Raw genomic sequence first — 13,031 nt, forward strand, 5'->3', positions numbered from 1 at the left:
CAAAGCATGTCCAAGCAATCATTTTCCTTTAAACGGTAAGGGAAAAGACAATGTATTTTTTTTCCAATGTACAGTATTTTATAGAAACAATTGGCTGCAAAAGGTAGGCGCTGCGGTTTGTCTTTGCTTAGCCAGTTAAGTGTTCCACTTTCTCAACAACTTTTTACACAAACGATAAGTGCTGCCATCGATGACAACAATATTTTGACAAGACACAATTAGTCAATTGTGTATAGTGTGATGAAACGGCGACACAGAAAAGGGAAAACCGGCCGACATATTGTTGAAGGCTGCATCCGATTTTCTGATCAATAAAAATATGATTTAGTATTTTATTCATTTGTCATTTGCAAAAAGTCATTATTTAGTCATTTTATCTGTTAGTCATTTGTTATTGTTCCAACCTTTTGCCATATTTTTTTTACATCCACTAGTCATTTGTTAAAAGTCATTATTTAGTATTTAGTCATTTTATTTGTTAGTCATTTGTTATTGTGCCAAACTTTTACCGTCCATCCATCCATCCATCCATTTCCCTTGCCGCTTATCCTCACGAGGGTTGCGGGGCGTGCTGGAGCCTATCCTAGCTGTCAACGGGCATGAGGTAGGGTACATCCACCCTGAACTGGTTGCCAGCCAATCGCAGGGCACATCGAGACAAACAGTTACACTCACAATCACACCGAGGGACAATTTAGAGTGTCCAATTCATGTTGCATGTTTTTGGGATGTGGGTGGAAACCAGAGTGGTCAGAGAAAACCCACACGGGCACGGGGAGAACATGCAAACTCCAAACAGGAGGGGCCCGGGATCATACCCGGGACCTCAGAACTGTGAGGCCAACGCTTTATCAGCTGATCCACCGTGCCGCCAACTCTTTTTATTATTTTATGCATTTTTTGTCAAATCGATGAAATAAACCATGCAATAAAAGATAAACCCTATAATATATTTTATATGATGTAGGAATTATCAACAATTGCTATAAAAGCATGTACCGTATTTTCCGCACTTTCTTCTTTTCCTTTCGGCTTGTCCCGTTAGGGGTCGCCACAGCGTGTCATCTTTTTCCAACTAACTAACTCGTGCATTTTCCTCTCTAACACCCACAGTCTTCATGTCCTCCCTCTCAACATCCATCAACCTTTTCTTTGGTCTTCCTCTCTCTCGCTCTTTTGCCTGGCAGCTCCGTCCTCGGCACCTTTCTACCAACATACTCACTCTGCCGCCTCTGAACATGTCCTAACCATCTAAATCCGCTGTCTCTAACCTTGTCTCCAAAACATCCAACTTTGGCGGTCCCTCTAATGAGCTCATTTCTAATCCTATCCAACCTGTTCACTCCAAGCGGCATCTTCATTAAGGCGCACCTAAGAGCCTTTAATCTTCTCAAAAGCTGACAGTGCGCCTTATATATGGATCAATATTGAGCCTTTAGCGCAGCCGATCTAATGGATGCAAAATGAAACCCCAACCTCTACTGTAGCGTCTATTCTATGCGCCTTATAATGCGGTTCGCCTTAAAAAAGAAAAAACGGTTTTAAAATGGGCCAGTCATTGAAGGTGCGCCTTATAGTGGGGAAAATACGGTAATATTTGTTGAAAGCGATGGCAAGTGGGCTTTCAGATGGGGCAAGTGAGATGTAGATTGACTTGTCCAAGAGGGCAAGTAACTGCAAAAGTTAATGTTAACCCCTGTTCAGATGGATCACATAATTATCATAGGTAAAAACAGTTGTATGTAACTTCGGCAATTTTATGAGTTTAAATAAAAACAAAGCGGAGGTACAAAACTAGTACAGTAGAGCAAATAAGCAATGCAAACTGTTAAAGGCTACAAACTTTAATGCTGCCATTTTGAACAGAAGCTCTCTTTCGACTAAATGGGCCCCAGTGTCGTTCAGCCACGATAAGAAATTGTGGTTTGAATTCCAGCTTTATCCTCACGTGAATTGGAATTGTTGGACGAAAATGAAAGCGCACACCAGTACCGGTGTATACATACACAAACAAAAACAAGCTCAATGACTACTTGTCAACAGCCCGCAGTGTAGTGTGGCCGGGAGAAAAATTACGAGGCTTACAGCGCTCGAATGACACGCACACACGCGCGTAACGTGAAGTCGGGCAGCTTTTCTGTGGTCAAGCAAGGTGCAGCCAATGCCTCCAATCAATTTTTTTTCCACTCGGCCGGTGATCAAGGTTACTTTGTCCGTCGCCAATTCAAATTAAACCCGCTGCGCAAATCATTCACAGCTTTTAAATCCACTTTATCTAATATCTGTGCGCTCACATGGAAATCTAACACATAGCCAATTCATTTATATGTATGAAGGAAAGATTAGACGGGGACACGTGTAGAATTAATTTATTACAAAACCAATGACATGCCCATAAACACACACACACACACACACGCGCACGCCGCAAAATATTCGACAAAATTCTTTAACCTTTCCAAATGCTCTCATATTCCATTTTCCACCAGTCCTTCATCAATCATACGAACCAGCAAGCCCAAACAGTGTTTAATAACATAGAGCAAGGGCTTCCCTTTCAATTTCAGCAGGTGGACAGCAAATAATGGCACTGATGTCCCAGATTTAGACCCGATGAACGAAAGTACGGGTACATCTTCCAAAACAATACACAAAAAAAAAAAAAAGGGGGGGGGGCTGCTTGAAAAAACACATTTGTTGCATGTCCATGAAGGCCTCATTCTGCATTTCTTTTACTTTGAACTCATCCACACCGACGCATCATCAGCCTCACGTCACATTAATGGCTAATTTCTTTCAAGCGGTAATTTCTTCTTCATGGGAGAAATCATACATTTGTTTTTCTTGAATCGAGATGACGGGGCAAACAAAGACGAGGAGAAATTAGTACAGGGAGAGACAAAGAGGATCATCTCACAATGGAACAGACAAGATAATTATTCCAAAAGAGGCACAAATTGACACTCTCACAAAGAAAACTTCAAAGAATAGCTGTGTCCGGGGTTCTTTCAGACAGACAGGTATGTCGCTTCATAATTTGCCCTCCAAGACAAGAAAGCAATGACAACTTCCAAAAAGGTAAGCATAACACAATTTATCTGGTACTGATCCTGATGAGTTTTTTGGAGCGCTTATTGGATTATTCTTCCTCTCTGTGGCGCAAACAGCTCCTACTTTATTCCACTGCTCAAATCACATGAATGGTATTCCCCAAAACGGTCTTCCAAATCCCTGCGGAATACGGGCAGTTTTCCAGGGATAACAAGGGTGACTGGCTGGCTGGCTGGCTGGCTGGCTTCCGTGCGGATTCGGGGATACAACCGCAACCCCCCGGAGGGAACCCCCAGTTCTATCATCTCCAATCCTTTAGCTCAATGCTGCTTTATTGGGAGATTGAGTGCATAGAAAGGCAGTACAATATATAATAAATTCACAACAAATACTGGAAAGGTTTTGATTGTCGCTTTCTATCCTGATGCTTTTTTTTTGTAGTTTTAGAAACATCCAAACCTTTTAAGAAAGGAGCCTTTTGATTGCATAGACTTTATTTTAAAAATAATATCAACAGAACCCTATGAAATGTAATTTAGGCAAAACGCACATGAAGATTGACTTTACATTTGTGTGCCGTGCATTGCAAACTTTTCCTTTCGGCTTGTCCCATGACGGGTCGCCACAGCGTGTTATCTTTTTCCATCTAAGCCTATCTCTTCCATCTTCCTCTCTAACCCCAAGTGCCCCTCACAACATCCATCAACATTTTCTTTCGCTCTTTTGCCTGGCGGCTCCATCTTCAGCACCCTTCTACCAACATACTCACTCCCTCACCTCTGGACATGTCCAACCCATCGAAGTCTGCTCTCTCTCTCGGACCTTGTCTCCAAAACGTCCAACTTTGGCTGTTCCTCCAATGAGCTCATTTCTCATCCTACCCATCCTGCTAACTCCGAGCGAGAACTTCAACATCTTCATTTCTGCCACCTCCATTTTTTTGTAGTTTTACAAACATATGGAGCCCACCAAAAACACTGCCCAAAAAAATGCACTGACTTGATTATTTCCTTTTCCATATATATATATATATATATAATATATATATATATATATATATATATTATATATATATTCCAATCTTCTGCAGGCACCTCTTCAACACCAACTGCCCTCATATCCTCCCTAACTACATCTGTCATGCAGGTCATCTGTTTTCACATTTTGCCCAATTACAGTCTTTACCTGAAAATCCTGAGAAATGTTTCTGTTTGAGATAAGTTTTCAAATGTTTATGTTCTCAGGAAACCAAAAGGCTGTTTGGTGGCTGACCGTGGCTCACGACTTTTTCTACAAGTTTTCATCGTGTATGTCAAAAATTCCTTCGTGGCACAGTAATCAATAGATAAGATTGAGCGATGATCCCTCTTTTCCTCGTGCAATCCCACTCAACTCTTTTCTCTATCCCCGTTGCTCCCGAGGGAATTTTAAAAGCAGGCCGGGCCGGGTTACCTAATCCCATTGCTTCTAAAAGGTTCCTGGGTGCTGCATACACGAGGGTCACCTTGTAGGATCACCCTGACACGGACACGCACGCACAGGGCTTGGGATCATTCCAATTTCCTGGCCTCTAAAATAGTTACTTGACTGCTTGGGCTCGTGGTCTATTTGTAGGCTTTAGTATTCCCGCCCATGGAAAATGTTTGCATGCGTAGCGTGCAGACGACGTCAGGAGTGGATACAGCATTTTTATTTTTGTCCGCTTCAAGCACAAAATGCTAAACGCAAATGATCAGTAATGTACGCTGGAGAATTGGAGACTGAAAATGTCATTTTTAAACAGCGACTCTGTAAGAGATAATTAGGCATTCCGTGTGTTTATGTGCCAACTTTAATATTCAAAATGGTTTAACCCTGTCAACAAATGAATTTGCATATCCATATTTACATATTAACAGCCACCCCAGCCGTCAAATGGCTGCTCCGCGCTTTTGAGAGTCTTAGTAGAAATTGAACCGAGTGCAAATGTAGTGATAAACACGATTTAAGTGTTTGCATTTAGCTATATGAACCGGCATACATTACACTTGCAGAAGGCGTTTTCTGGTTGTCATCTCGCTACCATTATCGGCGCTTGAGCTAGTGCGGCATATTGTGACCCGTGCATCTCGCTCGTGTCTGTCCCTGCGAGACGGACTGCTTTTTACGTTGCGTCCACACTCTTTCGGCTGCAATCTTGATCCGTTACCATCCGGATTCATCCTCGCCTGTCTGCCTTACGTCGCTTTCCCTTAAACCATTTTTCCTCTCCAAGTCGGCGGAGTGGACTGCCTGCCACACGTATAGCTGCGAGTTAGCGGAAATACAGCCCGTCTTTCTCACACGCAAAGCTGTCCGTCTGATCTTGCAGACTGACGCCTGTCGATGAGCGGGCACGCGTCGCATCAAACATTTGTCATATATGGAACCGCTTCTCAGCGTCTCAGCCGTGAGCCTCTGCCGAACGGCCGAGACTGCCTGTTTGTAAATGTGGAAGGCGGAGTTAGGGGGAACATTTTAAGGCTTCACTCACTATGACACCGGGGCGCGTAATGATGCGTAGCACGCGGTCAGCCAATCAGAAAAAAACCTTCGCCTCGGATTTATGAATGAGGCGCCGTCTACGCGATGTCTATGCGTACGCGCTTAAAGCGATGATGTAATACAATCGCTCCGGGCTGCTAAAAAACTAACGTGGCATTAAAGAATTACAAGTGTGAAAATTTTAAAATAATGATGACATCTATGATGCATGAACCTGAAACAGGCAACACTATTTTTCCCTCAAGTGCCATAAAAGGACTTCTTAATCGGTCGTGTTTCACTTCAAGGAACAATAATATTCCATGTTTTATTTACCGGTAGACATTATTCATCATAATAATTGATGAGATTTTTTTGTTTTGTTTTTAAAGGCACGCTGGTCCCAGCTTTAATACCTGCGGATGTGTTGTTTGTGCATTTTAGCAAAACACCTCACACCCCCTCTGTGAAGTCATATCCTCCAAAGTGCCCGTGTCCAAACAAGGAACTAAGAGCAGCCCATTTGGCTGACACTGTGTACAAGGGAGTCATTTTGCCTAACCGCTATGTAAAAATCATAACTGAAGTATTTTGTGTGAGGATGGCTGGCAGCGACGGTGACAGGGAGGGGGAGCGGGCTTGCGTGTGCGTGCATTTATGTACACGCCTTTGTATGAAGTCAGTTTCTGGCACATTGCTCCAGCCCCTCAACGAGTTTATTTGTTGCCAGCACACGATCGCGGGTTAACAGTGCCCTCTTTGGTCGTATAGCGAGAGGCAAGAGGCGCGCGGGTGGGCGTACACGAGCCGTTGAGCAGGTGTAAACACAATGAAAGCAAAGCAGCCTCCTAAAATCTGCCATTTTGTCAAACCAAGTGAGACAAAACGGAGACTTGGAAGCAGGCTCCACTTTTAATCGCGTAATAGTTCATTTCAATTTTCGTAGTTGAATGCTCGGGCTTGATTATTGATAATCTTCAATGATGTGGGAATGATATGTGCCGTTGGAATTTAGATTAAAAGAGTGTATGACGATGTTGTACACAAGCAAAACTTCAAATCTTATCCAGTTCCACCACACAAACGTAAGCCAATGTATTTAATTAACTGAGAAACGGAAATGACACCTCTGAAAACTGTGAATGAATGAGAGAGGAAATGGAGATTTACAACATTTCTCAAATAAATGACCTCATCCCATCTTTCGACTTCTCTTGGGATAAGGCTGCCACCTAGCGGCTGGCACAACAACTGCTACTACGCCTCACGCCGGATGATGTCATAGTTGGGGAAAGAGTAAAGGAGTTTGGGGGGGGGGGGTTAAGGCAGAAAGAGAGCCGGGAGAGACTGTGAGGGAGGGAGAGAAGATGATGTCATGTTTTTACAGGTTGGTCTTTGTCTAACAGTTTATTCCACTATGCGGCATTATTCGGATACACAAACGATGTCAGCTCTTTACTGTCGTCTTATAACGACAAAACAACACACGTTGGCATTTTAACTATTGTACTCTTTTTTTTTTTTTTTTTTCCACACCCTTCAAGCCAACTGCATTGCATCCAATACGCCACTCACAAGAGCACATAAATAATAAACCTTAAAGTTATTATTATCCTGGCCATGACGGCCAATTTATCCTTGTTACAACCTCAGTGAACAAAGAGGAAATGACAGAAGACTGCCGATGAGAACGAAACGGGACTCAAACTAATCCTTTTGCTTTTCCGGCGAGCCGTTACCCCTTAATCGCTACTCTGCAGACGTGACGGAAAAAAAAAACTGGTTAGACAATGGAGACAAACAATATTCCCAAATGATTGGCGAAGGCTCAAACGACTAAACTACATCAAAGAACACCAACCAAGAAGGCTCATCAACCGACAACCGACAATAGAATGATAAGAATAAAGCAGTTCATTGAATTATATCCCGAGACGTCTCCTTTCTCAAGCAAGGATTTAAAAACAAAAATCCATGTATGGTTTCCCCCATTTGCATAACTACCTTTGTAGTTTCTAGTCAGCAATCAACTTCTTCATTCACTCATTTAAAGTGAATAATAATGAATAATAAAGCGAATAATGTTTCGGTATGGTCCAATGCATGTGTTGGTTTTAGGGCAGTTTAAAATTGAAACTGGTTTCTATTATATATATAATTATATATTCATATTTTTGTATTTTATTTGGCATTCATGCACAATTTTTTTTTTTTTTTTTTTTTTTAAATCAGACGTGATTACAGTTATTCTTTGAATAGTTTTTTCACTGAGTCCTGATTTACTTTACTACTTTTTTACTTTCACTTCACTGATATTATTCGAAAGTAAGCGTACTCTTAATTAGAATATCTGGCTACTCCACCCACCTCTACAGAGTACTGTCGTGTACAGTAGTTACTTTTCTGTAAATAGCTTGCAGACAGAGCAACACTGCCCTCTTTTGTTTGACAATATAATCACACAAATTCAGAAGCCAATTTAGATACAACTCGATTGATTCTAACCTACCAGAAGAATTCCACTTCAACTTCCAATATTTGTTGAAAATAACTATTTATTCTTTGCTATTAGTGTGTACTTTTATTGGGGAAAAAAATACACAGTGGAACAATGTTGCCGGATCAAACTGTTGCCTTGATACAGGCTTCATTAATTGTACTTCTTTTCCTTTCGGCTTGTCCCACTAGGGGTCGCCACATATTTTGTGTGGTGTATGACTTGATGAGTAGGTTTCACATCGATCTAAAAGGCAATGTAGACCACAGAACCAGTTTCTTACCTGTCATTGTGTATCCACTCGCGGCAAGCTGTCCGGCCATGTATTCTCCATCCGAGTTGTTGTGACTGCAGCCCCACGTTTTCATCCAGATTTTCTGGGTGCCGGGAATCAGACTGGAAAGACATTTAGGAGATCCTGAATGGAAATGCCAAGTACTAAAACAGTTGGATAGCGTAAGGCTTAGATAAAAACTGTAGCGTCAATGAAATAGTGGACATTTCTGTTTAGGTGGAACAGTTGGTAAAGTGTAGGCCTCACAGTTCTGAGGTCCTGGGTTCAATCCCGGACTCGCCTGTGTGGCGTTTGCAAGATCTCCCCGTGCCTGCGTGCGTTTTTTTCCGGGTGGGCACTCCGGTTTCCTCCCACATCCCAAATACATGCAACATTAATTGGACGCTCTAAATTGCCCCTGATTGCGATCGTGAGTGCGGTTGTTTATCTTTATGTGCCCTACGATTGGCTTTCAACCAGTTCAGGCTGTACCCCGCCTCCTACCCGTTGACAGCCGGGATAGGCTCCGGCACTTCCCGCGACCCTTGTGAGGATAAGCAGCAAAGAAAATGGATTGGTGCGCATTTCAGTTTATAACAAAATATTTCACACAATAGTTTACAGATCACTGCAAGTAACACTGAGACCAAGGCAATAAATACGTTCCAAGTAGGCAATGATGATTCTAAATGTAATTATAATTAATCATCTGGTTGTTCTCACTCAGGTGTGTGAATATAACGTATTGATTCGTAGTGGTGAAGCATAACAATTAAAAGTCAATATTGGAGTCAATTGAAAATTAAACCCTTTGTTGTGGACTTTTAGCATTTGCTGGCGCCCCGTTGCACAGTGTTTGTTTGTTTGTTTAAATTCAAGGTTACACAGTACATTTAGATCTTCTTCTTCTTCTTTTCCTTTTGGCTTGTCCCACTAGGGGTCGCCACAGCGTGTCATCTTTTTCTATGTAAGCCTATCTGTGCATCTTCCGCTGTCCTCATGTCCTCCCACACCACATCCATCAGCCTTTTATTTGGTCTTCCTCTCGCTCTTTTGCCAGGCAGCTCCATCCTCACCACATCACTCTCTCGCCTCTGGACATGTCCAAACCATCGAAGTCTGCCTCTCTAACCTTGTCTCCAAAACATCCAACTTCGGCCGTCCCTCTAACGAGCTCATTTCTAATCCCATCCAACCTGCTCACTCCTCGCGACAACCTCAACATCTTCATTTCTGCCAACTCCAGTTTTGCTTCCTGTTGTTTCTTCTGTGCCACCATCTCTAATCCGTACATCATGGCCGGCCTCACCACTGTTTTATAAAATTCTCACAGTACATTTAAATGAAAGTACTAAATTGAAAAAAAAATAATCTTAGTGACTATAAAGCCATTGCTTTAGCATACCTGTCAGCCTGGAGCTCCTCTCTGTTCAAGATGTCATTTTTTTTCCTGGACCTCGGTATGATACTCTTCCGAGCGGACTGCCTCTCATGAGGGGTGGGGTCACTTGAAGACACCATGTCCTCAATGTCGTCGATCGCGGCATCACAGGCCGAAGGCATGGTCTGAAATGAACAAAATCTTTTGTCAGCGTTCGTTGACAGGCTCCAGCACTCCCGCGACCCTTGTGAGGATAAGCGGCTAAGAAAATGGTTGGATGGGTATGTATACATATGTATGTGGTTTCATAGTCAGGGAAAGCGTGACTACGTGGGCATTGAGCAAAATGAATTTGACGCATCTGTATGATGGCAATCACAAAGACACAAGACTTTTGTTTTGGAAATCTATACATATGTGACACACATAGCAAACAATATATTTTTATTAGCAGACACTAATTTAGGTACGGGACAACCCGTCCGTTCATTGTACTGCGCGATGGAGCTGCCTCTGCTTATGTAAGAAACTATCTGCAGTGCAAAGTGCGTCACTATATTGCGTGTACAAGGCTTGTTTATTATTGCACCAAAACACACACAAGTTGATGACGAAGTCCACATTTCCCTATACAACCTCCATTTTGAATTTTCAAAATCGCTTGCTGTAGTACTTTTTATTCGAAATTTTTCACAGTTTAAAACTTCGATCACAACTTGTTGGTAAGTATACATTTTTTCTAAAGTACTTCATTTGTATTTTATATGTACTTATTGATGCATAAGTGAAATATGAAGGTGATATGACCGCTCGGAGTGTTTTTTAACGCTTGCAAAAATGTTGGTGGCATTACAAAATCTGTAAAATTGACAAGATTTGTTGCTTTGTATGCAATTATAATGAAAATAAGTGCAAATGGTAATTCTTTAGTCAAGCTGTCATCACAGAAATTTCATGAAAATCCGTTGAGAAACCCCCAAAAAATTTTGAAGATCCCAATTGGTCACAACTTTTTGTTCTTATCTATTGTTTTACCGATGCAATAATTAGCCCATATTCACAATCTTTAAATGGTCATAATTTTCATGTTATTTGAGCTATTGAGATAATTTAAATAATAATTTAATCCCAATATTTAAATGATCATAACTTGCATATTATTTGAGCTATTGACATCATTCAAGAAATATTTTAAAGGGGTGTCAAAGCTCTTTACAATGATAGCAATTTTTCAATTCCATGAGTTTGAAATTTTATGGAACATACCGAATTAATTATTATTTCTCTTTGAGACTCGGCAAAAGTATCTCCCCCCGCCCCCTTTCTCAAATTATCATATTTTTGTATCGATTCCGCACTTTAAAGCTGTTTCATGCCGATGATCTTATAGAAGATAATGCAATAATGCAAAAAAAAAAAAAAACAACACAATTTGAGAAAGAGGGCCGATTGTTTTTCCACGGCACTGCAGAATCTTACGATAAACACAAATGTGTACGCCGAACTGTGGTACACGTGAATCCTTGATGCACCTGACGTGACAACATCGTGTCTGCTCATGTTGACGTTTTCGCGGGGGACGAGCCAGAGGCACACGACAAAAGGTTTGTTTTTGTACTGTAGCACAGAAAGGCGTTTATTTTGTTTTGTTGGGCCCTGCTAGCTGTTAGCCGGGCTACATTGTGTGGATAGTGTGTGGCCCACGTGACACAATACACTAAAACATTTTACTCTTACCTCGATTGAAATCTGGATGCTTGATCGCTTCGAGCCGAATTCGCAAGCCAGAACGAGTCAGGAGACGTGAAAGTAAGCATTTGTAGCAGCAAAACGGATGCGTCAAAGCTCCTTGTCCGCCATCTTTCTGACACGACCAGTACAGCGAAAGAAGAGGGTCAAAATTCATTTGCGAACGAAAGCGCTTGTCGGTTTGAACGATAGCCAGATAAAGAGCAAATGTTTAAATTAATATTATTCTCTTCGCATTTTAAGCACATCATTTTAATTTAAAAATCCAAATCATTTTGTTTGAGTGTTTGTCAAAATATCCCCTGCAATTGTTATTTATTTGTATTACTCTTATTTGCAAGACAATATCAAATAGCGTCACAAACCCACGGCTCACATCAAAATCCCTTTGTCCAGCAAAAAAAAAAAAAGTGAAAGTGGAAATGAGAGAACCCCACCCACTCCCCTGCCAACCACTTTTTCAAGACCCATACCCAAAGTTGGGGAATATATTTGGTACATGCCGTGGGCCACAATTGCTCAGCAGGCCGTAGTTTGGACACCACTGCGTTATATTATTCTACAGTATATGCATTTAATATTTGTAGAAAATTGGCAAATCTAGAAAACACTGATGGAGTTTTGATTTTTTTTTAAACCACTTAAAAACTGTGAAACTCGTGACACACAAACCATAATGGAACAATAATTCTTCTCACGTATTTCCTTTATTCAAATGTTCAATTACGAAGTCAAGCAGTACAAAATAACAATCCCATTTCACCCTCCCCCCCAAACAAATACACACATTAAAAGCAAATTACTAACATCAGACATCACACCAAGAACCGTTCACCAAAACTAGAAAAAGCAAAATATCGTATTGCAGCTCCCCCCCCCCCACAAATTAGTAGAAACAGCCATTTGTATTTAGACTTTTTTTTTTTTCATACACAATTTTGTTTCAGCCATTAACAAAGTACTTCAGTTTAAATTTGTGAATTTTGGAGGAACCAGAACATGAACAACAGTGCTGTTTAAACTTTAGCTCTTATTTGGAATATTTTATTTAAGAACAAATAGCATTCCAACTATTTTTTAATTGGGAGAATTCCGTGTATTAACATCGTATTTATTTTTAATGTGGTGGTAATACACTGTCGTGCTTTCCCACAAAAATAAATGTGGGAATTGTCTTATGTAGTAGTACTAATAAGACACCAATTTTTTTTCCCCCCCAAATCTAAAAAGCTTGGGGGGGGGGCAGGTGAATGAGGACCAGACGTAGAATAAAATGAAAAAAAAATTCCCAAAAGGTAAAAACGGACACACAGTGTCACAGAAGCAACGCTAGACACTTTAGCAGTGGACAGAAGTCACCGATCCCAGTCCAGTGAAGACAATTACGTCTCGTCATGGCCATTTTGAGAGCTCACAGTGAAGGAACGCACAATTTGGGGGTCAACAAATACATGACCTGAATGAAAAAAAAAAAATAAAAAAAATAATGATCAAAGCACACATACTGGAAAAAATAACTAATGACTTCTGCGCTAAATGTGTCCTTACCGTTCAAAGTACTGGGTTTATTCAAAACG

The 13,031-nt window shown here is 41.1% G+C and overlaps 1 protein-coding gene across 1 annotated transcript in view; it reads right to left on the reverse strand.

Annotated features, from left to right (window-relative positions):
• cdkal1 (CDK5 regulatory subunit associated protein 1-like 1) overlaps window positions 1–11,621 on the reverse strand; it is a 195,467-nt gene extending 183,846 nt beyond the window's left edge. The window contains exons 1-3 of the mRNA XM_061819899.1: window positions 11,443–11,621; window positions 9,730–9,890; window positions 8,334–8,446 (exon numbers count right to left, since the gene is read on the reverse strand). Coding sequence (XP_061675883.1) covers window positions 8,334–8,446; window positions 9,730–9,887 — 271 coding nt within the window. The 5' untranslated portion in view covers window positions 9,888–9,890; window positions 11,443–11,621. The remainder of the gene's footprint in view (window positions 1–8,333; window positions 8,447–9,729; window positions 9,891–11,442) is intronic.
• Window positions 11,622–13,031: the final 1,410 nt, after the last annotated feature.

This window comes from Syngnathoides biaculeatus, chromosome 5 (genome assembly GCF_019802595.1).
Source record: "Syngnathoides biaculeatus isolate LvHL_M chromosome 5, ASM1980259v1, whole genome shotgun sequence".
In the NCBI taxonomy this organism is placed as follows: Eukaryota; Metazoa; Chordata; class Actinopteri; order Syngnathiformes; family Syngnathidae; genus Syngnathoides; species Syngnathoides biaculeatus.